This window comes from Epinephelus moara, chromosome 8 (genome assembly GCF_006386435.1).
Source record: "Epinephelus moara isolate mb chromosome 8, YSFRI_EMoa_1.0, whole genome shotgun sequence".
In the NCBI taxonomy this organism is placed as follows: domain Eukaryota; kingdom Metazoa; phylum Chordata; class Actinopteri; order Perciformes; family Serranidae; genus Epinephelus; species Epinephelus moara.
Genome location: NC_065513.1, coordinates 45,808,148 through 45,831,428, shown reverse-complemented (window position 1 = coordinate 45,831,428; position 23,281 = coordinate 45,808,148). Strand labels below are relative to the sequence as shown.

The 23,281-nt window shown below is 40.8% G+C and overlaps 1 protein-coding gene across 1 annotated transcript in view; it reads left to right on the top strand.

The window, feature by feature from the left end:
• The window catches only part of LOC126393888 (dematin-like), a 41,221-nt gene extending 22,363 nt beyond the window's left edge, over positions 1-18,858 (top strand). The window contains 15 exon segments of the mRNA XM_050050294.1: positions 2,055-2,120; positions 4,364-4,398; positions 5,204-5,284; positions 5,413-5,541; positions 7,606-7,650; positions 8,195-8,369; positions 9,272-9,316; positions 9,658-9,813; positions 10,622-10,731; positions 10,845-10,947; positions 11,333-11,521; positions 11,691-11,698; positions 11,805-11,861; positions 12,877-12,957; positions 13,100-18,858. Coding sequence (XP_049906251.1) covers positions 4,387-4,398; positions 5,204-5,284; positions 5,413-5,541; positions 7,606-7,650; positions 8,195-8,369; positions 9,272-9,316; positions 9,658-9,813; positions 10,622-10,731; positions 10,845-10,947; positions 11,333-11,521; positions 11,691-11,698; positions 11,805-11,861; positions 12,877-12,957; positions 13,100-13,213 — 1,305 coding nt within the window. The 5' untranslated portion in view covers positions 2,055-2,120; positions 4,364-4,386 and the 3' untranslated portion in view covers positions 13,214-18,858.
• The last annotated feature ends 4,423 nt before the right edge of the window (positions 18,859-23,281 follow it).

The window sequence follows — 23,281 nt, the reverse complement described above, 5'->3', positions numbered from 1 at the left end:
TTACTGATGTATGAACAGAGGTTACATAAAACCAGAGTGACCGTCCTCTACTGACCAATCAGACTGCAGGGTTTCTAGCTCCACCTTTTAGTACCAGATCTGTGTGCTAGGTACCCCAACAGAGGGGGGACCAAACATGGGGAAGCTAAGGAACGCTGCTGTTGGTACCATCCACAACTTTACACTGTGGAGACGGGACTTATATTTACTCTGTTCCAGGTAAATGTCCTGTGTTGAAAATTGAACTTCAACACACCAAAGTATTGGCAACAGAAAGTACTTAAAGTGTTCGAGGGACTCAGTCTCCTCATGAACTGTCTCAGCTCCACCAAAGAGACATTTCTCCTCTAAACTGCTCACATATTTTTATTTTAATCATTATAAGAAGTTTACAGAGGAAGCAAAGAAGAAGTTTTTATATTTTTACTTAAGGATGCAAAACTTTGACACAGTTGTAGTGTGAGTTAGATCTTCTTCATCAGTGTTCAGAATACAGAGGAGCCTCGTACGAAGCCTGGAAGTGTCCTTCTGTTTCCAGAGTGACCACAGCTCCCAGTCCGACTGAAACAGTCAGCCAGTTCACCACATATCAAACTATTAATTATTCAGTGACATCAGACACCAGCAGAGATCAATACAGGAGCGTTTAGAGACAGTCTGACTGAAATCTGATGGTCTGTCCACAGAAATATGAAAAGACATGCAAAAAAAACCTCTGAGATCAGCTTCACTCTACAGCTCCAACATTTCTGATTATATTTATTAATATAAGAGAAAATAACAGAACATATATATAAATTAAAACCAGTTAATGATAAATAGAACAGAGGGTGTTTGAGTCAGAGCGCAGCAGCTGGACACACAATATAAAGATCTGTCTACAAACACTTCAACTAGTGTGAAGAGTGATGTTTCCAATAATAAATTAATAATAAATTAATTTTCATGAGTTTAAAATGAACTTTTCTTTCAAGAAAAATAGAGTTTTGTTCAAAATAATATAATAGAACAGAATAAAAATAACAAATATGTACAGTTATGTGCATCATATGTTAAATAACATTAATCTTCAGTATACTCATTTATTCTCACCATCATATGTATATATATATATATATATATATATATACATATATACATATATATATACATATATATGTTTAATTTCTTTACAAAAGAAGATGAAGACAAAAGAAAATGAAAAATCAGGGTTAAACTCAAATTAGAATACTTAGTTTTCTTTAAATACTGTTAAATACTATTTATGGTAGTTTAACCATGTGTTATTATTTTTCATAATTACTGTCTTCTGTGTATCCGGCCTGTCAGTGGGTGTTTTGTTTTTTTCCCCAGAGTTTATTTATTTATTTTTATTGGTTGGTTGTTTTTTGTTGTTGTTGTTGTTTTAAATTTATTTATCTATAAGTTTGTTTTTTGTGTATTCCTTTTGGCTGGGTTTTTCTGGGGGGTTTATTTTAGTTTTGTAATGTTATTTGGTTGGGGTTTTTTTTAAATTTATCTGTCTATTTGGTTTTTTTTGTTTGTTTTGGTTTGGTTTTTCTGGGTTTTAAAATTTTTATCTTTTATTTTTTTAATTTCAGTTATTTATTTATTTTGGTTGGGTATTTTTTAGTTTTTTTTATGTGAGAATAAATTTAGAAATTAAGCTTTTATAAAAGTATTTTTCTAAATTCCACAGTGTGTGCTGTGATGTGTGTTTCATTAACAGTTTGTTTCCTGCCTTATTATGTTGTTTTTCATTGTGTTTGCCTTCATGTTGTTTGTTTACATGTAGACTCAGTGCTTTGTTATTAAGTCTGAAAATTATTGTTTATTTTATTATTCTAAGTGATTTATCTTATTTTTTATTTACCTGTTGTGCAGATGAAATCACAGATTTATTTTAAAGTTTATTATTTTTATTATGACTTTTTTTATCCTTATGTTTTGTTTAAATTTTCTTTAGTTCCTGACGACTCGTTAAAATCAGTGATTTTATCCTCTGATTAAATGTAAATAATGTTAATAACTGTTTGTCTCTGTTTGTGTTTCAGGTATCGATCGGGCTGCAGAGCCCTGAAGACAAACAGATACAGACATGATCCCCTATTCTCCCTGAGGTACACACACACACACACACACACACACACACACACACACACACACACTGTATGTCATTGTGAGTGTGTGTTTCAGGGTGTTCCCCATCACTGACCGCATGTTACCCAGACTGCCATGTGTGTGTGTGTGTGTCTGTGTATGTGTGTGTGTGTGTGTGTTGGACAAAGCTGTGGACTCTGGAATGATCTCTTTGTGTTTGTCCGTCACTTCACACAATGCAGCGCTGTCAGCCCAGCAGCTGCAGCAGAGCCGTTTATACTGAGAGTCGAGTCAACGGTCTGAGGTTCACATCAGTCATACCGTAAACACGCCGTCAGTTATTCTGCGTTCACACGACGAGCAGCGCCTCAACAGGCTACAGGTCATTTTCACTGACAGAGTGATGTCTGACACTTGTCGCTGCTGACACGCATCATACAGTGCAAACAAAAGTTGAGCTGGCCTCAAGTTTTTCCAGCGTTCCAATGACGCAGCGAAGCATGAACCAATCATGTGTTCTTGTTTCCAGCTGTGGTCCTGTGTCATTTAGCTTTTGTTAGCTGACATTATGGTAGTATACAACGATACAGCGGGGCGGTGAAATGTGACGTTAGAATGGGTTAAGTCGAGGTGCTTCGTGACAGGTAGCAGAAACACACAAGCCTGTGACCACGACGTCAACAAGCGCTTGAGCAACTCTTCAACAGTGACTCGTCGTCAGCGTGGCTTGTTATGCTGTTGCATCATCGCTCGTCAACCTGGTCTCACTCCGAATTTGTCGAATACTAATGCTTGGGCAGTGACTTCCAGCGTCAGACACCGGTGAACAAAGCTGCCCTTTCATGTCAGCATGATATGCAGCCAGTCACCACTATTGTGTAATGGTGCCAGGTCCCGGGGAAACATGGCGGGACATCAATCAAAGTTGAGGCAACAAAAGTGTGAGTAGGGCGGGCAGGACACGAGGTGGATGGGTCCAACAACCGCCGACTTTCACCAGAGAGGCCGATGTTCACTTCCTGTAAGATTGTAAAGCCAAACCCTGTTCTTTGTCCTAAACGTAACCACGTGTGTGTGTCGGCTAAACGTAACCACGTGTGTGTGTTGGCTAAACGTAACCACGTGTGTGTGTCGGCTAAACGTAACCACGTGTGTGTGTTGAAGGAAAAAAGTTAATTGCCAGCATGTAACAGGCTGAAGTTGACACGGCGTCCCAGAACGTCAAGAACCAACAGACACAGGGTCCCTTGGACGTCGTATCTCAACTCGGGGAGGGAATCTCCAGGCACCTCATGATCCGATTATGATTCAGAGGGCAACGATTCGATAATAAAAAGATTATTGATGCATCACGATGTTTGATTTCAACATGATTTATTTTTCTCGTTTTTTGGTGATCCATAATTAAATTAACAGATTATTTTAGTTGCATACAGTGTGGCTCTTGTCCAGGTCCCCCTCCCCTTCAGCCTACCTGCATTACCTCACATTTGAACCAGGGGGCGCCAGTCAGATTGGATCTGTGGACGCTCTCGCTTGTCCATTATTGGATATACACATATACGGGACATACACACGCCTGCGTAGGCTTCAGTGTTTGCACAGCCTGCTGTAATATTTCCTCTGAAACAGTTTGCAATGCACCTTTTATTCAATGATATACGATCTGCATCCTTTGTATTTTAACAAGTTAACTGCACTGATGAATGAATGAATGAATGAATGAATGAATCTGCACCTTACAGTTTAAAACAAGCTGCAGCTGCTGTCTTTGTGAAGATGAATTAGTCCATGTTACCACTACGCTGACTTCACAGTTGAGTTCGATCTCTTTTGTTCCGTCAACATCATGTTATGAACAAATATTTACATAATCGATTATTGACGTTTGTGAACTGATGTCGAATCGTCAGCGTCCGCATCACGATGCATCTGAGAGATGATTTTAGTCCCAACCTCTAACTGTAACTGTGGATGCCATCGACTGAACTCTGGTGTGTATACGGCTCTGGTCTGGCTGCTCTCCATCATAGAAAGCTTCTGCAGCAGATTTCTGTTTTCCAGCTGACTCACAAGCCACACACACACACACACGAGCATGCACCTTACCCCAACCCTCACTACCACAGGCCTCAGCCCACACCTGAACCTGAACCTTTAGACCACGTCTGTTTGACAGTTGTTTTTTCAGTTTACTGTAAAATAAATACTGTCACACATTTATCTGTAATATAATTCCATGTCATGTCTGTGTGTCTCTCAGGATCTGACCAATCAGCAGTCAGGATGATGCCCAAGGTAAACACTGCGTCCTCGTCTCTGTGATGTCAGAAAGAATCAGTCTGAACTCTTTAAAGTGTCTTCATATCTCTGAGGTTTCTATGTTTAGCTCCTGAGAGCACAGAGGGAGATACTGACACTGAAGGTTTGCAGCGCTCCTTCAGAGGGGGTGTGCTCAGTACTGGGATGGTCACTGTGTCATTATAACACACGGTGATGTCATGGAGGTGTGATGATGTCACATATGTGCGTCCTGTCTTTGAGGGAAGACAAGTTTATTTGTAAAGCACATTTCAGCGGCGAGGCAGCTCAAAGTGTTTAATATGAAACACCACAAGCATCAAGACGAAGGTTTAAAGCCTCATCATTTTATTTTATATTTACTTTTTATCTATTTTATTTTATTTATTTGTTCCCTTATCTTATTACTGTTATAATTTATATGTGTGTCTCGTTGATTTGATTTGAATATTTATCATCATCACTCTGAGTGAGGGTCTGAGGGGTGTATGGATTTGGGAGATTAGGGTACAAATGAATAATATGTCATCATATACTGGAAGAGTCTCTCAACAGCTTTGAGTTTGACTGAACGTGTCATAACGACAAACCCCAGTTCAGCTGATTTGCATAAATAAAATATGGATTTTTGATTTTGGGGTGAACTGTCCCTTTAAGAGACCTGTGAGTGATGACATCACTGAGCAGAAACCTAAATGATCGTCATCGATTTCTTCATTAGCTGAAGTCGTCTTCTGTTAGGCTGAATATCAGTCTGTGTTTGACGTCTGACCTCTGCATGTGTGTGTGTGTGTGTGAGCAGCAGCTGGCTCAGACGTCTCCAGGGAGCGTGTTGTCGCTGAGAGGGTCGAGCGTCCCGGGATCCCCCGCCGCCGCCATCGTGGTGAGAAACACACACACACACACAGATGAAGTTATATTCTCCTTCAGATTAATCTTGAGGCAGTAATCTGTAATCTGTGTCTCCCCCCATCTCTGCCTGTCTGCCTGTCTGCCTGTCTGTCTCTCCAGGCCAGGGTGGAGGACGGGGTCATCGGCTATAAGGACTTGGCAGCGTTACCCAGAGACAAAGCCATCCTGGACATAGAGAGACCAGATCTGATGATCTACCAGCCGCACTACAGCTACAGCCCGCTGGAGGTGATGATCAGGCTCCAGCACCTAACATCACTCCACTATTATTATTTGATTAAAAAAATCATTTTCAAATCCTCAACATTTGAGGAGCTAAAGGTGCTCAACACTCTCATACTTTGCACCAGAACAAAAATCGTGTTCAGGTCTGATAGAAAATTTCAACGGTACGTTTCATCTGGAGGAAGGAAAACTGGCAGGCTCATGTAACATGTCAAGAAGTTCCAAAAAGCCTCTTGGAGCTGTACCCTAAACAGGAAGTCAGCCATTTTGAATGTACTTTTCATTTGACTTCCAGGCGTCGTACTCCACCTCGAAATTTCACTGCATCAGCTTCAGATTTGGGCAGTACAGTCTTTTGAGCTGTCATTGAACAGCACATCTGGGTCCAACACATACTCTTTACAGTTTCAGTGATTTTACAGACCCATGGCGCGATTTATTTGCGTGTATGAAGTGAGTCAATACAAACTATTCTAGGGTTCAAATTCCTGTGAACACAACATTACACAATTTGTCATTTCCAGCACAAAGCGCTCCGTGCAGGAAGTGTCACAGAAATGCACAGTGTCCCACCAGCTGTCGTGTTGGTTGCAGCTATAATCTGTATTTTGTAGTTTATTTTGACTCAGTCCCAAACACACCGTCCTGCTGACACAAATACTCACTACATCACCAGATGTGGATTAATCCGCCACTGAAAATAGTCCCAAACAAAGTCACTATTTGATGATAAAAACGACAGCGAGCAGATGATTTAAATCCTCAGTAGGAACAAACTGGCTCAGAGCTCAGAGACACAGAGTCAGGAAGTCAGGAAATCCTGAGAGACAGACTGACATGTTGTTGATCTGAGTGTGAGCATGAGATTTAGTGATAATAAGAGAAACATAGAGCTCAGCAGACAAAGTGAAGTTAGAGAAGCAGGCGGTGCGGCCGCTCCGACAGTTGGTTAGTTTGTCGGTTGGTTAGCTCTTCATCTGGCTGCGACACGAGACATCAATCTGCTGCTTAGAGACCAGACAGCTCGTTACCACAGCTGAGAACCTGTGTGTGTGTGTGTGTGTATATAAAGCCAACATACATGTTTGTCTGAGTCTGGAGGACACAGCAAGGACATTTTTTGGTCCTCGCCGTCCTGTGGTCCATTTTACACCCCGTGTGTGTTCAGGCAGTCACATCAGGCTGTGATGTCTCCACTCTGTTCACACCATCAGTGTTTGTTTGTGTCACTGACAGGATCAGACTGTTATTCCAAGTGTCTGACAGCATCATGAAAGGATCCCTACAGAGATAGAGCTTTGTGTTTAACCAGAAACAGCCCTGAAGTCACCGTCACCAAACCCACCAGACTCCATTTAGATAAGCAGTCATGTTAGTGTGTATAGAGGCAGCATGTTGTCACATCTAACTGGTGAGTTAATTTGAACCAAACCAGAGCTGCTGATTGTTGAACAGTGGAAAGATGAACCAAGACCATTTTTGTAAGTTTTATTTTGTTTCTGTCGACTCTGAATGAAGTTTGTTTAATGATGATAAGATGACTGCTTATCTAAATGGAGTCTGGTGGGTTTGGTGACGGTGATTTCAGGGCTGTTTCTGGATAAACACAAAGCTCTATCTCTGTAGGGATCCCTTCATAATGATGTCAGACACTTGGAATAACAGTCTGAGCCTGTCCGTGACAAAACAAACACGTTAGAGGGCTCACATCACTGCAGGGTACATTACAGCCTGTTTCACTCAATACTGCGTCTTTCTTTTGTTTCTCAACAAACTGATAAGTATTTTTTGAACTTTAAGAGCAGCTGCACTTAAACACATATCAAACTCTGGTTAAGAGAAGAAAGAAACAAACATTTTTTAGGATATCCTCTGAACCAAACCAAGTCTTTTTTTCCTTAGTGTATTTCTTAAACAGATCTGAACTCTGCTGATGCACTTTTCCTTCCTGGTTTGTTTGTTTGTTTGTTTGTTTGTTTGTTTGTTTGTTTGGAGCATCTTCCTCTTCTTCCTCTAAAGCTATGTATGTTTGAGTGTTTCTAATCTATCTTTATGTTTCCTCCTCAGAGGTCCTTGTCTCCTCGCTCCATCTCTCCTCCTGCCTCCCCAGAGGTAAGACCCCCCCCCCCACACACACACACACACACACACCACTGTACACACTGTGATGGTTTATGTTCACAGAATTTTCGCTGCAGCAGCAAAATGAGCTCCAGTTACCCACATTACAGACAAATATCGACCTTGTAAGTTCCTGAAAAACCACAGATACGTTAAATCAGTAGATTATCATGTGGCAGATATGTTGGAACTGTTCAAGAAAGATTTTTATTTGAGTGAGTGAATCGGGGTACACAGTGCAGCAGCGTGATAAAAACTACCTGAAACAACAGAAACTGTTTTTGGAAAATTTTATTTAATAATCTGCACCTTAGAAGGTGTTTTAACATATCTCAGTTTAACAGACCGAAAAAAACTTTGTGTGGACAAGAGGCTGAAACATCGAGGAAAAAATTAATTTGCAAAAATATCTGTGTACGTACAGATGAGGCCTGAACAAGCCAAACAAACTTTAAAACACAAAGCCTTCAGCTGTCCACCTGTCTGTCTGTCTGTCTGTCTGTCTGACTGTGGTGTTCCTCCTCTGTGTTTCCAGAAGGAGTCCAGGGAGTGGCTGGAGAACCGTTCTCCCGGAGGCTCCTCCCCTTGTTCCACCATCCAGACCAGCAGAACACACAGCACACACACACCGCCCACACCAAACACACCAAACACACCACACACACACATCTCCAGCACCAAGAGCACCATGCAGCACTTCCACAGGCCGGGTAACGACTTTTAATTTATTACTCTCACGTCTGTCTCCTTTAATCACCAGAACCGCGCTGACACAGCGTCAGGAGTGACACGATATATTTAAAGCTCCAGTGTGTCAGATTCAGGCGGATATAATGTCAGAAACTGAATATAATACAATAACTAACATGTTTAAATGTATTTTAAAAGTCTCATTGATTCTCAGTGCGACTTTTAAAATCCCTGTAAACATGTCAGTGTGAGTGAAATGGTCCTGCAGTGAATGTGTCACAGTGGGACTAACACACCCAGATCATGTGACTCCTGCATGTATACAGTCAATCAGACCCAAACTGGCCGAGGCGCTCTGAGCATGCTCCACAGTTTCCGCCCCGGGCTTTGACCCTGAAGTCCAATAGCATTAAATGTGTAAGAGAAGAAGAAGCTGGTAACAACATGGAGAAATCTACATCCAGAGCCGTGACTTTTTGGACGGACCAAATGTACAGAGCTGTAAAGTTGTCCACCATGGTAGCAGTTAGCTGCTAGCTAACCGTAGCTAACTTGTTTGTCCATTGTTTGGTCTGTGACGTAATAGGTCAACAGGAAAAAGGTCCAATACTAACAAGCTGAAAGGGGGCATATCTCCACCTATCGTAGAGGAGTCGCACATACTTGGCTCAATAAATGGATTCCCCTCCCGTGCTTGTATACTGGGACAAGACGCCACCAAATCTCCCCCAATCTGACACACTGGACCTTTAATGTTTGATCTAATCTGGCTGCAGTTATAGACGTATCAGTGTGTGTTCAGGCCGATGGGCAACAGAACAGAGTTTTAAGAGTATTAAACATCTGTGTTTTATGTCTGTGTTATAAAGTGGCTGATGTGTTCTTCTTCCTCTGTCTGAACTTCTTCGTCTTTCTCTTTCAGAAAATGGCACCAACATCTATAAGAAGCCTCCCATCTACAAACAAGGTGCAGTTTAAAACCATCTGATGATGTTTTTGTCCCTCAGAGCGTCAGTAAACACATTCATACTCAAAAAACAAAAACAGTGTGTGACAGATATTCAGCAGGTAACAAAGATAAATGAACCAATAACTCAGAGACACAGGATCAGAACATGTGACAAGTATTTTTCATTTCAACATGTGTGTAACTATGAGCTTTTTAGACAGTGGAGGAAATACTGACACCACACTGTGAAGTACAAGTACTGCATTTAAACCTTCAGCATGATTTTAATCAGCTTTAACATGCTCTGTATGTGTGTGTGTGTGTGTGTGTGTGTGTGTGTGTGTGTGTGCTGTGTACAGAAGCGTGTGTGTCCTCTCAGCTCCCTCAGGGGAAACACATCGTGGATTTGATCATCGAGTCCTCAAAGTTTCCAGCAGCTCAGCCTCCGGACCCGAACCAGCCCTCCAAGATCGAGACCGAGCACTGGCCCTGCCCCCCCTCGCTGGCTGTGATTGGTACGGCCCGGACACACACACACACACACACACACACACTGAAACACACCTCCTGCTGTGTTCAGGATACAGTAAAAACAGAGACATGCTTCATGTGTTCATCTGAATATTCACCTTTCCTCTCCCCTTGTTTCCTTTCTTCTCTCTTTCCTCCTCTATTTCCTGCCATAACCTTTTCTATCCTTTCTTCTCCCCTCTTTCTTTTCCTCTCATTTCCTTTTACTTTACTGTCTCTCCTCTTGTTTCCTCTCCTCCTATGTCCTTGTTTACTCTCTTCATCTATCCTTATTTCCTCTCACCCTCTATCCTTGTCTCCTCTCTTCTGTCCTTGTCCCTTCTCCTCCTCTGTCCTTGTTTCCTCTCCTTATTTCCTCTCCTCCTCTATCCTTATTCCTTCTCTCCCGTAATTCCTTTATTTGTCCTTGTTTCCTCTTCTTGTCTCCTCTCCTCTCTCCTTGTTTGCACTCCTCTATCCTTGTCTTCTTTCCTTTCCTCTATACTTCTTTCTTCTCCTCCTCTGTCCTTGTTTCCTCTCCTTATTTCCTCTCCTCCTCTATCCTTGTTCCTTTTCTCTCGTAATTCCTTTACTATTTGTCCTTGTTTCCTCTTCTCTCTCCTTGTTTCCTCTCCTCTCTCCTTGTTTCCTCTCCTCTCCTTGTTTCCTCTTTTCTCTCTTTGTGTTTCCTCTCCTTCTCCCCTCTTCTCTTCTCTCACACTGTTTCCTCTCCTCTCTCTCCTTGTTTCCTCCCTCCTTGTCTCCCATCTCCCTTTTCCTCTGTCCTTGTCTCCTGTCCTCTCCTCCCTCTAGAGAAGGAGTGGAGGAAGAAGGATGGGAGGGATGAAGATGAGGAGGAGGATGGAGAGCTGGATGACGAGCTGTGGGGACTCAGAGCTCTTCAGAAACAGGAACTCAACAAGGTGAAGGAGCTCATCACAACATATATGATTATGTGTTATAACATATGATTTATTTATTTATGTGTCTTTTATTGTTCTCGTGTGTTGATATTGAGTTCATCATGTTTCTGCAGATTCAGTCTAATCTGGGAAAAATCATCCTGAAGGAGGAGCTGGAGAAATCTGCTCCTCTGAGGAGGAAAACTCGATCGCTGCCCGACCGCAGCCAACACACAGGTACACACACACACACACACACACACACACACACACACACACACACACACACATTTACACAGTACGAAATACTCTGAAATAGAAATACTCAAGAGAAAACAGCTGTGGGGACACCTAGTGGTCAGGATGAATACAGGCAACATTCAATAATATATTTAATTTTATTTTATTTTATTTATGCGTCTGAACATAATGATATTTTTAACTCAATGAACAACGTTTTAAAGAAATAAAACAGCTTCATATGTGACTAATAATATCTAAAGTAGAATAAGTGACTCTACATGTGTGTCAGCTTCAACATGTTCTCATAAACTGAGAAATCAAACCTGATCTGTTCTGAGAGGAATCCATGAACTGATGTCATTTCCCTCCTCGTCTTCAGGGTCCAACGCAACCAAGTCGGTGTATTTCCCAGCATCCTCTAAGAGCGGCCTGTCCAGGGTGAGTGCTGCTCCACAGAATCGTCCAATCAGAGCAGAGCTTACTGATGATGACGTTGATGTCTGACATGTTTGTGTTTGTTTTCAGCTGCAGTCGGCAGAGTTCAGCTCCTCGGAGAAAACTCCTGCAGGTACGTGATCAATATTCATCACATCAGTAATATTGTTGTTGTCATATCAGCACAGATTATTATCATTATTATTATTATTATTATTATTATCAACATTATTATTATTTGTTGTTGGACTCTGTGAGATTGTAAATAATATTTTCCTCCCTCTCTCCGTCTCTTCCTGCAGATCTTCAGGTACAGTCTGATTGTTTCTTTGTGTTGAGACATTTTCGGATCATCAATAAGAGTCTGTGTCACTGACGGTGGTTATTATACTGATGATAACATGTGTTTGTGTCAGAACGGAGACTCCAGGATGGACCGAGGGAACTCTCTGCCCAGCATGTTGGATCACAAGGTGACAACACTGTTTGTTTTAACGTGACATAAATGTGCAGCCGTTGATACAGACAAATAAAGAAATAATGCAGATATAAATATAAAATATGATGATAAAGACGTTAACAGTGAGGATCAGACAGACGTATGAAGCACAGGTCAGTGTGCATGACATGTTTGTGATTATGTGTGTGATATTTCACATTATGTCCCCGTGATCTTCACTGATAATTACAGTTAAAGGGTCAGTTCACACAAAGTCAAACAAAGCAAACACCTGCACATGGAGGACGTTTTGTCTTCACACAGAACAATGGAGACTGTTAGAAAAGTGACAGTTAGGCAACATGCCCGCCAATCTGTCCGCCTTTGATGGAGACCAACAGACAACAAAACCTGATATTTTTAAACAGTCATTGTCGTGTTTCCAGACGCTTTGGAGCCACCAAACTTGGGTGGTTTTTGCACAGCGGTGCTGTTTTTTCTGCCGATAGTGCCACAGAAAGAAGATGTTTTTAATCCATTATGCAACTGATTTTTTTCCCAGATATCACTGTGTTTTTCCTGTGAGGATAGTGCCACGAAAACCAGTTGTTTCACTAAGACATTGCTGTTTTTCCTGCCGTCATAGTGCCACAAAAAGCAGTTGTTCTTCCCCAGACATTGCTGCGTTTACTGCCGGAGTAGTGCCACCCAAGGCGCTTTTATTTATTTTTTAACTGAAGTGTTTTTTTGTAGAGACATGGCTGTGTGTCCTGCCGTCATAGCACCACAAAAAGTAGTTGTTTTTACAGAGGCACAGCTGCATTTCCTGCCAGACGATGATCTTTTTCCTCCATAACCAAGTGGTTTTTATGCCTAAACACAACCACACATTAATCACAGTACTGTTGGAACATGAAGGTGAACTGGTCCTTTAGTTCAACAAAGAAGCTGCTAATGTAATATCGCTTTCTCTTTCAATGCTTTATCCTATAATGAACCCTGGCTATAACTCTTGATTGATTGATTGATTGATTGATTGATCTCTGTAGATTTGCCCCTATGAGGTGCTGGTGGTGACTCACAGAGGGCGGAGCAAACTGCCCCCAGGTGTGGACAGAACCAGGCTGGAGGTAAATTTCAGCTCACAGTCGGATGTCAAAATGTTTCTAATGTCTCGATGGGATTGACTGACCCTCTCTGTCTCTGTCTCTGTGTCTGTCTCTGTCTCTGTCTCTGTCTCTCTGTCTCTCTGTCCGTCTCTCCACCCCGCAGCGCCACCTCTCTCAGGAGGAGTTCTTCAGTGTTTTCGGGATGTCCATCGAGGAGTTCGACAGCCTCTCTCTGTGGAAGAGGAACGACCTGAAGAAGAAAGTCTGTCTCTTCTGACGCACCACCCCCCCCACAACCCCCCCTGCTCTTCCTGGATCACTGCAGGACCCTGAAACCACGCGGACTCATTATTATCACCGCTGCCACCGCCTCCACCCTCATCATCACAGTCAGACGCTCAGTGAGCCGTCAGGTTTGATTCACAGTGGAGTTTGAATGAGTTTAGATTCCTGCTGCACACATCAACTCCTGCAGAACCAAACGCTTCAGTTTCTAAACGCCTGTGGAAAATGTGTTAGAAACCAAACTGCAGATTGAGTTAGCACAAAGAGTCAACCTGCAGGTCAACAAGCACAGAGCAGCTCCAGCTTTAATGGCTTCTGATCAGAGCTCCACCTGAGAGCAGAGGGACTCCAGTGGGTTCACCTGGAGATGAAGGGGCGTGGTCACACCAGCGTTATGTCATTTCATTTTAATAAAATTGCTGCAATCAGTGAAGTAAATTCATACTTATCTTTTTGTGTTGAGTTTTAGTTTGGTCAGCGTTAACAGGTAAATCTGCTCTAAAACTGTTTCGACATTCTGGAGGTGTCTGAGCTCAGAGACTGCAACTTTAAAAAGACTAAATGCACCAAAGTGTGAAAGCCTCTAATGTCTTAGGACAACTTGAGGTTTTAGTCGCACAGTGTTAGATTTAGCAGAGATGAGGGATCTTGCAGGGTCACTGTTTGCAGCCTCTGAGAGTGTTTCCCATCCTGCTCCTGGTGGAAAATATTACACCAAACTCCCTTTAAGAAATAAGACATTTTAACGACTCCTTAATTGTCGGCAGAAACACATCACTCTAGAAACACAAGATAACAGACGTCACATGTCGACAGTATTCTTGTCAATTCGGCATCAATAGAACCCATAAAGATGAACTGTATTTATGTACAAACTGTACATTTTGGATTTTGTCGCATCAACTTGCTGCCAACCTCCGTTAGTGAGCTGCGCTGTTTTTCATTGTCATTTCCTGGTGTGACCCGGCCCGTGATGTCAGATCATTCATCTGAAAGCTTTTAACTGTGAAACAAGAGCAGCCAGATTTAACCTGTTGAAGCGCAGTTGTTTGGTTGTGGTGGTGGAATTCTGGGAAATGTAGTTCATTCTGCTGGTGATCCCACTGGAGTCTCTCCGAAGGTTTCATGTTAATCCCACGAACTTTAGCATCAAAAGTCTGAAACTGAAGCTGAAGCTGCTGTTTGAAGCTGAAGCTGCTGTTTGAAGCTGAAGCTGCTGTTTGCCTCCTGACAGATTAATTTCCATCAGACTGAAGTGAATATTTTATCTCGCAGCTCTCGGCTGCAGTCGGGCTTTAAATCAAACATTCCTGCTGACTCTGAGTCAGAGTTCAACACTGATCTGACGCTGACTGTCAGCCATCTTTACAAAGGATTGCTCCTATTGGCTCAGCCAGCTATGATGTCATAACGACAGCATTTGTTTCCCAGCACCTAAAAAGAAGAAAATAAGGAGACAGTTTGATCAGAGTTTGATGTTGAACATCACGACCAGCAGCAGGAAGCGAATCACTGAACATGTTCATAACGAGCTGAACTCATGGTGTCAGTGAAACAGCTGCTGATAAATATATTTATCTTATTACCTTCATCAAAGTCCCGACCTGTGATGAAGAGCTTTTTATGTTTTAGACTTTCTCTGCTTTTCCTCACAGCTTCAGGACGTCACTGAAAACGTAAAGTTTGGTTGGTTTGGAGGGAAAACCTTTAAAATGCTGATGCAATCGACCCAGTCAGCAGAATAAATGTTTCTGTAAACCACAGATACATTTGTACGTAATTATGTAGTGGATACACTGAAACAACGCTGTGGTTCACATGCAGTTATGTTTAGGCACAAAAGCCACTTGGTTATGGTCAGGAGAAGATTGTGTTTTGGCTTAAAATACCTGGTTTGGGGGTCAGTATCTTGGCAGGAAACGCAGTGATGTCTCCATAAAAACATCAGCTTTTTATGGCAGTATCTTGATCGGAAACGCAACGCACTATGTAAAACAACCGCTTTTCGTGGCATAATTTTTCAATGGGAAATCAACAATGTCACAGTAAAAATAATCATTTTTCGTGGCTCTACCCCTGCAGGAAACACAGCGATGTTTCGGTAAAAACGTCTGATAATAACCTATTTTTGTGGCACTATTCTGGTGAGAAACGCAGCGATGTCTTGGTAAAAACAACCGCTTTTTGTGGCACTATGACAACAGGAAGCACGGTGATGTCTTGATAAAAACAACCACTCTTCATGGCACTATGGTGGCAGGAAATGCAGCGATGTCATGCTAAAAACCAAAGGGCTTTTTGTGGCATTACACCGGCTGGAAACACAGAGATGACTGGCTTAAATGGTGGTCTGCAGCTTGAGAGGCGTCTCGCCCAGATGTCACGTACAAATGTAACATATGCGTGGTTTGCAGAAACATACGTCAACATTTTCTTCTGGTGACTGGGCTGAACAGAACATGAGCTGACGTGGACTTTAAACTTTCTGTTTTAATTTAATATTCATTTGGAGATTTCAAAGCTCTCGTCTTTACGGGGTTTTAACAACTGACAGAGACTCTGTCGGCTGCAACAGCTGACTCCAAAAACTTCAAGGTACAATGTTCACCATCTTAGTTAGCATGTTAGCATGCAAATAAAACCAAAGTGTTGTGTTTATAACATCACATGTGACCGTCACAGTCTTTGTTTGGCTCAGTTTAGGCTGTGAAGTTTCTACGACAGGTTAAAGGTGGTTCCGACTCCAGAGAAAGATTCAATGAAATCAAACTTCATATCAGGGTGCAGCAGATCAAACCTTCAGCTCACACCAGCTCTGATCAAACTGTCTCCTCATTGGTTTTCCTTTTTTAATACAGCAAAAGCCACTGCCCTGTTTTATCTCAGTACACACACACAGATATATATATCTATAAAAACACAGACTTTTTGCAGTGTAGAAGAACAATGAAAACCTTAAAACCAGAGACTGAGAGCAGCGTTGCGTTAACCCTGCCTCTGCACGGCTCTGGTTTGTCCAATAAGCAGGTTGTAGACATTTAGTGTTGCTTAGTGACCAAATGATGTGCAGCTATTTTTTGATAATACATAGAGAAGTGGCATGTTTGTTATTAAAATGAAAATGTAAAATCAGTCCATGAATGTTGAGGAAAGAAAAGAAGACGACGGACGGAGACAAGAAGGACAAACTTTCTGAGGTTTCCAAACCAAAGGAGGACTGAGGCATGATGGGAAATAACCAGAGGACATTTCTCACCTCGACACCAGAGTTCAGCCGAACTCCGAGTGACCTGAACATCTCCATCATGAACACACTTTAGTACACACAGTTATGTGTTTAGAGAGTATTAATATCCATCAGCACACACACAGATTAATTAACTTCTTTAGCACCTTCAGTGAATGAAAAACAGACGTTGGTTTAAAACTGAACTTTGATCTGAACGGACAATTTAAAGGTGCAACATGTTGGATTTGATCTTTAATGAATCTAATTAATACAGTCGGCTTCGTATGACGCCTGTGAACACCTGAGACGACTGCTGGGCTCCATCACCTGAAGAAGAGATCCACATTTTAAAATCACTTTTACATCAGTTTTCACTCCTCCTGTTGCTGACATCATCATCCTCACTGTGACCTCGTCACATGTCCACGTTTGGTCATGGACTTTCCACGTCCACATATGACGTCCAAGGTACCCTGGGTGTGTTGGTTGTTGACGTTCTGGGACGCCGTGTCAACTTCAGCCTGTTACATGCATTGTCTGTTTTCAAAATACACTTCTGTTTTCACAGGAAATGTTTGCATACAGTCTCTTTCAAAATAAAAGCACTACGTCGGTACAACAAAAGCACATGGTTGGGTTTAGGAAAAAAGAACAGGGTTTGTCTTTACAATCTCACAGGATGTGAACACCGCTCTCTCCAGTGAAAGTCAGTGTTTTTTGGACCTCCTCAATAAATTAGTTTTAGGATTTAGTGACATCTAGTGGTAAAGATTACAGATTACAGATTACAGATTACAACCATCTGACACGAGAAGGCAAAAACGTTAACGTCTCTATGTAGATCCAATGCATCAAAACATTGTTTTCTAGTTGGAGCCGCGCCTCGTTTTCAAACTGTATGGTTTGACTAAAATGAACAATGACAGCAATATAGTCCACGATGAGCAGCGCTAAAATCAACCTGCGTAGTTGTCCCTCCATTGTGACATTAGAAAGTGTCACATTTATCTTGCAAGTGTACTCTTCTTCAACGTTTGCTTTACTTCCTGGATTTTTCCCACATGGAAATTCTGACCAATCAAGAGCAGCTTTCTCACACAAGGCATTTGATCTGGTCCTCTTGTAAATGTTGCCGTGAGAACACCAACCAACTCTAGGCAATTATACAACTTTGGAACAACATGAGTCCCTGATTCAGACCAGAGGAGACCACTCTAGGGCTGACAGCAGGCTGAAGCTGTTAGCCCTCCTTAGGACTGATGCTAAGCTAGCTGCAGCACTAAGCTAACGTCATGTCAACAACCCAGGGTACCCCACCTCTGATAAAAACTGGGACTCATCCAACAGTGGAGCATTTGTCTTCGCAGCCAGGCTGTCTTCATTTAACCAATGCTTTTGTCCAATGCAGTGAATTTGTCCCCCGCATGCATCGAGACAACTTTAGGTTCAGCGTCTCGTCCAGCTGGTCCTCAGGTGTTTACAGTCATCATGTTATTGATTTTGTATTAATGTGATTTATTGAAGGTGAAATGAGTGGCAGCACCTTTAAATCATCAGCTGTAGAGTCAGAATGAATTCACTCTCACCGCTGCCACATCCCGCATCACAAACCACACCGCCACGTCTGCCTCGCCACCACACGCTTCCTGTATCTGTGGAAAAAAACAAAAAAAAAGACTGGAGACAAAAAAAAGAGTAGAAGAAGACTTGTGAGTTGAAGTGAGCGAGCATTGGTCACTTTACGTTGATGATTTCCTTTATTCTTTGTTTTCATTTCTGAGGAATGATTCTGACGCCGTTTGATGATACTGAGGGGATTTACGCTTTGTTCTGATTGGTTGTGTGTAGTTAGAAACAGGAAGTGGGTTGCTGTGACTAACACCATGATGACACAAAGATTGTTCCATGATTTTTTTCTTTTTGTACATTTTAAAGTGTTTTTTTCTTTTTTATTGAATTATTTTAACACGCAGGGCGACTTCGTGGGGGCGTGTCGCCGCCAACGTGTGGGATATTTTCACTGCTGCATGCATGATGTCATAATGATGATGTCACATTTGTATTTAACCTTTAATTAAATAGATTTAAGTAACGACACAGGAAGTTTTACTCTGGGTTTGAACCGATGTGTCTTTGGGCTTTGAGGTCAAGCCGAGGTCAGACTGAGGTCAAACTGAGGTCAGAGGTCAGACTGAGTTCAGACTGAGGTCAGATTGACGTCAGAGGTCGTTGGCGGTGACTCACCTGTGTGAAGCCGCCCTGCTGCTGTACATACTGAACCACTGAATGACGATATAATTCTTGTTGTTGTTGTTTTCATATCTGGATGCAGGTGATGTAACAGATGAATGGTGACGTGAATGATTAACATGAGTAACAATAAAGAGCATTTCTATTTGCTTTGAGGAGACCGTGTCAACATTTCTGTGTTTCTGTCACACATTTAAAAAAGTATTTCACTGCTGTTCTTTTCATAAAACTGGGCTGTCTGCAGCAGAAACACACAAATACTTCTGAACCTGGTGCTGCATGACCGATGTTAGGGAGCAGCTGGTTACATGTAACAGAGTTATGTACGACCCCAGCTCCAAAAAGTTGGCATGTTGTTTATGATGTAAATAAAAACAGGATGCAATTATTTGCAAATCCTCTTTGACCCATACTTTACTGAAAACAGTACAGAGATTTTTTCATAGCATCCCAACTTTTTTGGAATAAGGGTTGTTATTAAATAACAAAATAAATATAATTGTAATTTGTCACAGTTACTGAGAGAAAAATATGTAATTACATGACAGTTACCAATAAAAAATAATGATTTACATCAGAATATATTCTCTTACAGGAAAAACTTTAAACATTTGTTCGGTTGCTTTGCATCTTTACACTGTGCAGGAATGTCTTCTTTTTATGAAGTCTGTTTCTGTATATTTTTCAGTTTTATTGCTCAGTTTAAAAAACATTTGTTTCAAAAAGCAATGAAAAAGGAATTGTAATAAGTTTCATTACTTTGATGAAGTAATCAAAATAGTTACATCACTTACTACATATTTAACACGGTAGCTAGTAATAATAATAATAATAATAACAATAATAATAATAGTATATTGGATGTACACTGTGATTTTATGGATACTCAAAGACGCTTTACAGAGAGCAACAATAACAATAAATTAAATATTACAACAACAAAAAAAGAAAAGAAATAATCCATCAGAAGGGAAACAATGTGGAGAGGGAGAATAAATGACAGTAATCCTTAATCTATAACATTTTAAAAGTAACTTTCACACAACTCTGTACATGACCAGAGAAAACAGAAAAAATGCGTCTTTTGCTCAAGAGGGAAAAAACCTACAATTACCAGAATGCCCTGCGCCGCACCGGAACAAACTCTTCTGTTAGTGGGTGAGGCTTTCAACACGAGACAAAATGGCGGCCGGCTGGGAACAAACGATCTGATTACAGTTAAGGGGTAAGCTTAGATATGTTTCTGAAAACATTTAAATATATAAATATGAACTCAGTAACAGAATATTGATTTAAATTTGATCAGCGCTGCTTAGTTTTACTGTTTAAACTACTTTTTTCAGCCTCCGTTTTTACAAAACAGGAAACAGTATGGCGCCCACTTCCTGTTCACAAACTCTCGCTATTACAGCTAAAGAGTGCATTGAAATATATTTCTGAAGACATTTTAATGAAGAATTAGGCAAGAGAGTAAAATCATTGGTTTATATTTGATCAGCACGGCCGAGTTTTACAGTTTGAATAGAGTTTGAGAGAAAGAGAGATGGAGAGGGATTTCTTTCTTGATCCACCTCTGTACTCTTTGTAAGTAAGTAAGTAAACTTTTATTTATATAGCACCCTTCATAGTATGCATACACAGAGTGCTTAACAGTACAAACAATAAGACCATAGTTGTGACTGTAGAGGCACTACAGGCATTATGATGAAAATTCAGAAGCACATTCTGTATCTGTAACATTAACGTTACAAGAGCCAGAGTAAAATGTGAGCTGGGTGATGATCAGGAAGATCTGGGCGCTGGTAAGATGGAGGATCGAAGTTTACTAAAGTTCATGATACAATAAAAATCACCAGTTTTCATTAGCTATGTTTCCATCCAAAAGTGATTAGAATCATTGGGAAATGCACATTAAAAGAAATACGAATCCTGTGTGTTTCCATTAAATGTACGGACTTTGGTGAAAACTACAAACTTGTGCGAGTTTCCTGCAGAACCAGAAACAAAACAAGTCTCGCATTCTTCTTCTACGTTTTCTGGCGGTTGGCAACCAGCTTGTAAATGCATTACCGCCTTCCCGACCCGGAGTGTGGATATCACCATGGAGAGAGGTGCGCTACGTCAGACTTAATTCGAATTTAACTGTTTCCATCCCCCGTTTTGTGAATCAGCATTTTTTCGAATCAACCAAAACCCGGCTAAAGCGAGCGTATTTTAGTTTGTGCGAATCAGGGGATTTTAATTCGAATTTTGGCGTTTCCATCATAATTTTCCGATGCGATACTTCTAGATGTGCATCTAAACAGGCTGATGGAAACATGGCTACTGTAATAGTTTGGCTGTAGTTAGGCACAGTTGTGCTTTGAGCTAAATGCTAACATTAGCATGCTAACCTGCTCACAGTGACAATGCTAACATGCTGATGTTTAGCGGAAAATATGTTTACCATGAGTGAGTCTCAAATCACATACTTCCGTTAGTCCACTTCAGTGTAGTACACTATGTTCACTATGTACTTCTTGTGTAACGTTAGTGCACTAATTTCAGCAGAGTAGTGTTGTCTCAAATCACACACTGCTGTTTTGCATTTACTGGAGGTGACTACAGTTTCTTCTTCTTTGTTTTCTTTTTAAACTTTGAATTGCAAACAGACAGTGGAGGATTATCGCCAACATTTGACAACTGTCTCCGCCCACACAGAAACCACACTTATGCCACAACATCATGCTAATTCAAATGTGCCGCTGCATCTACGAGCAAGATAGCTAGCTAGCGAATGCTAACATTCACTAGCTAGCTATCTTAAGCACTCGCATTATTGTTTTTTATAGACTTTTAGTTATTTGCACATATAAATATAAAACAAAACAAGTACATATACATATCTCTTTTGGTAGAGAGGAAGATAAGGAAATGTGCAGGTGAGGTCGGAAACCGAAAGGCTTATAGAGTGACCTCACCCTGACCTAACAATAATTTAAGCAAAGAAAAGAAATAATTAGCATTGTTGGCGGTACCAATTCATTACAGACCCAACAAACATCACTGACGGCTTCTATTCAACAACAGTTTAGTACAAAATACATGTAGAACTAACAGAGTCCTTGTTGTCTCCAGCCGCCATGTCAGAAGTTTGCTACGTCACAAAGATGGCGAACGTTGCGGGTGAGAAGTGTCCGTTATTCCACTCTCAACTTTTGGACCTTTATGAGTGTGTCAGTAGCACATTTTCTTTTTCATTTTCTTGTACTATGCAGTGTGAACTAAAAATATTAAGTGTTTAGTACAGAAGTATTGGAGAGTATTTGAGACACACTGCATGTTTACCATCTTAGTTTAAAACATTACCATGCTAACATGCTAACATTAGCTAATTATCAGTAAAGTCCAGCTGAATGTCTGAGTCTCTGTTTGTACAGAGATGAAAAAAATCCTGCTTTAACACAAAAAAGCAAAATGACACAAGCGGCTCCAACTGTTCCACTTTTCCATATTTTGACATGATAAATGACATGTTAGGGCACATTAATCATATATATATATATCTATATATATATATATATATAGATATATATATATACGTATATATACGTATATTATGCATGTAAATGTAGTCAGTGTGGAAGAAGTATTCAAATCATTTGCTTAAGTAGAAACAGCAATACCACACAAAGTATAAAAAGTCAAAGTACATTTTATGCAGAATTCCCACTGTCAGTGTTATAATATTGGACCATTATTAATAATGTATAAATATATGAGCAGTACTTCAGTACTTGGTTGAGGAGGAGCTGCTTCATGCTGTTGGGAAGTTTAATCTGTAATAATAATGTTTCATATTTTATAAACTAGTATATATATTTTGTAAAGACAATTGTAATCTGATAATAATGATAAACTTTATTTACATAGCAACTTTCAGACAAAAAATGCAGCACAAAGTGCTTTATATTAAGAGCAGTATAAGCAGTGAGTGCTTCACATCAAAATAGAATGAACATGAAACAGAAATGATTCATAAAATCTCTGAGGTGTATAAATCACTATAAATCATTAAATCAAGTCAGATTTTAAAAGAGAAGCGTAAAGAGAAATAGTTTCAGACCTGTATGAGGAGAGTCAGAGCGAGTCTAAAGTGAACAGATACGATTTTAGCTCTCTTTTAAGAATACTTAGCGAGCAGCTCCTCTGATATCTGTAGGTGTGTGTTTCATAGCTTTGGGGCGTCACTGACAAAGGCTGCGTCCAATAAACCAGCAGCAGATGATCGCTGTGCTCTTGGAGGCAAATCTGCCTCTGAAATGTAGAGCAGGAAAAGTATAAAGTACCCTGAAATAGAAATACTCAAGTAAAGTCCAAGTACATGTAGTTACTTTCCATACTGTTTTTCTAACAACAGTGTAGCCCTGTGGCACAGAGGAAGAAGATATCTCAGGCTGTAGATACACACACTGTACCTCACTGTAGATATATGCACTGTGCTGTTGAGTCTGAACATTAGATTTGTTTATATGAAGAAAAATATCACCAGACTTTTACACACACACACACACACACACACACACACACACACAAGTATAC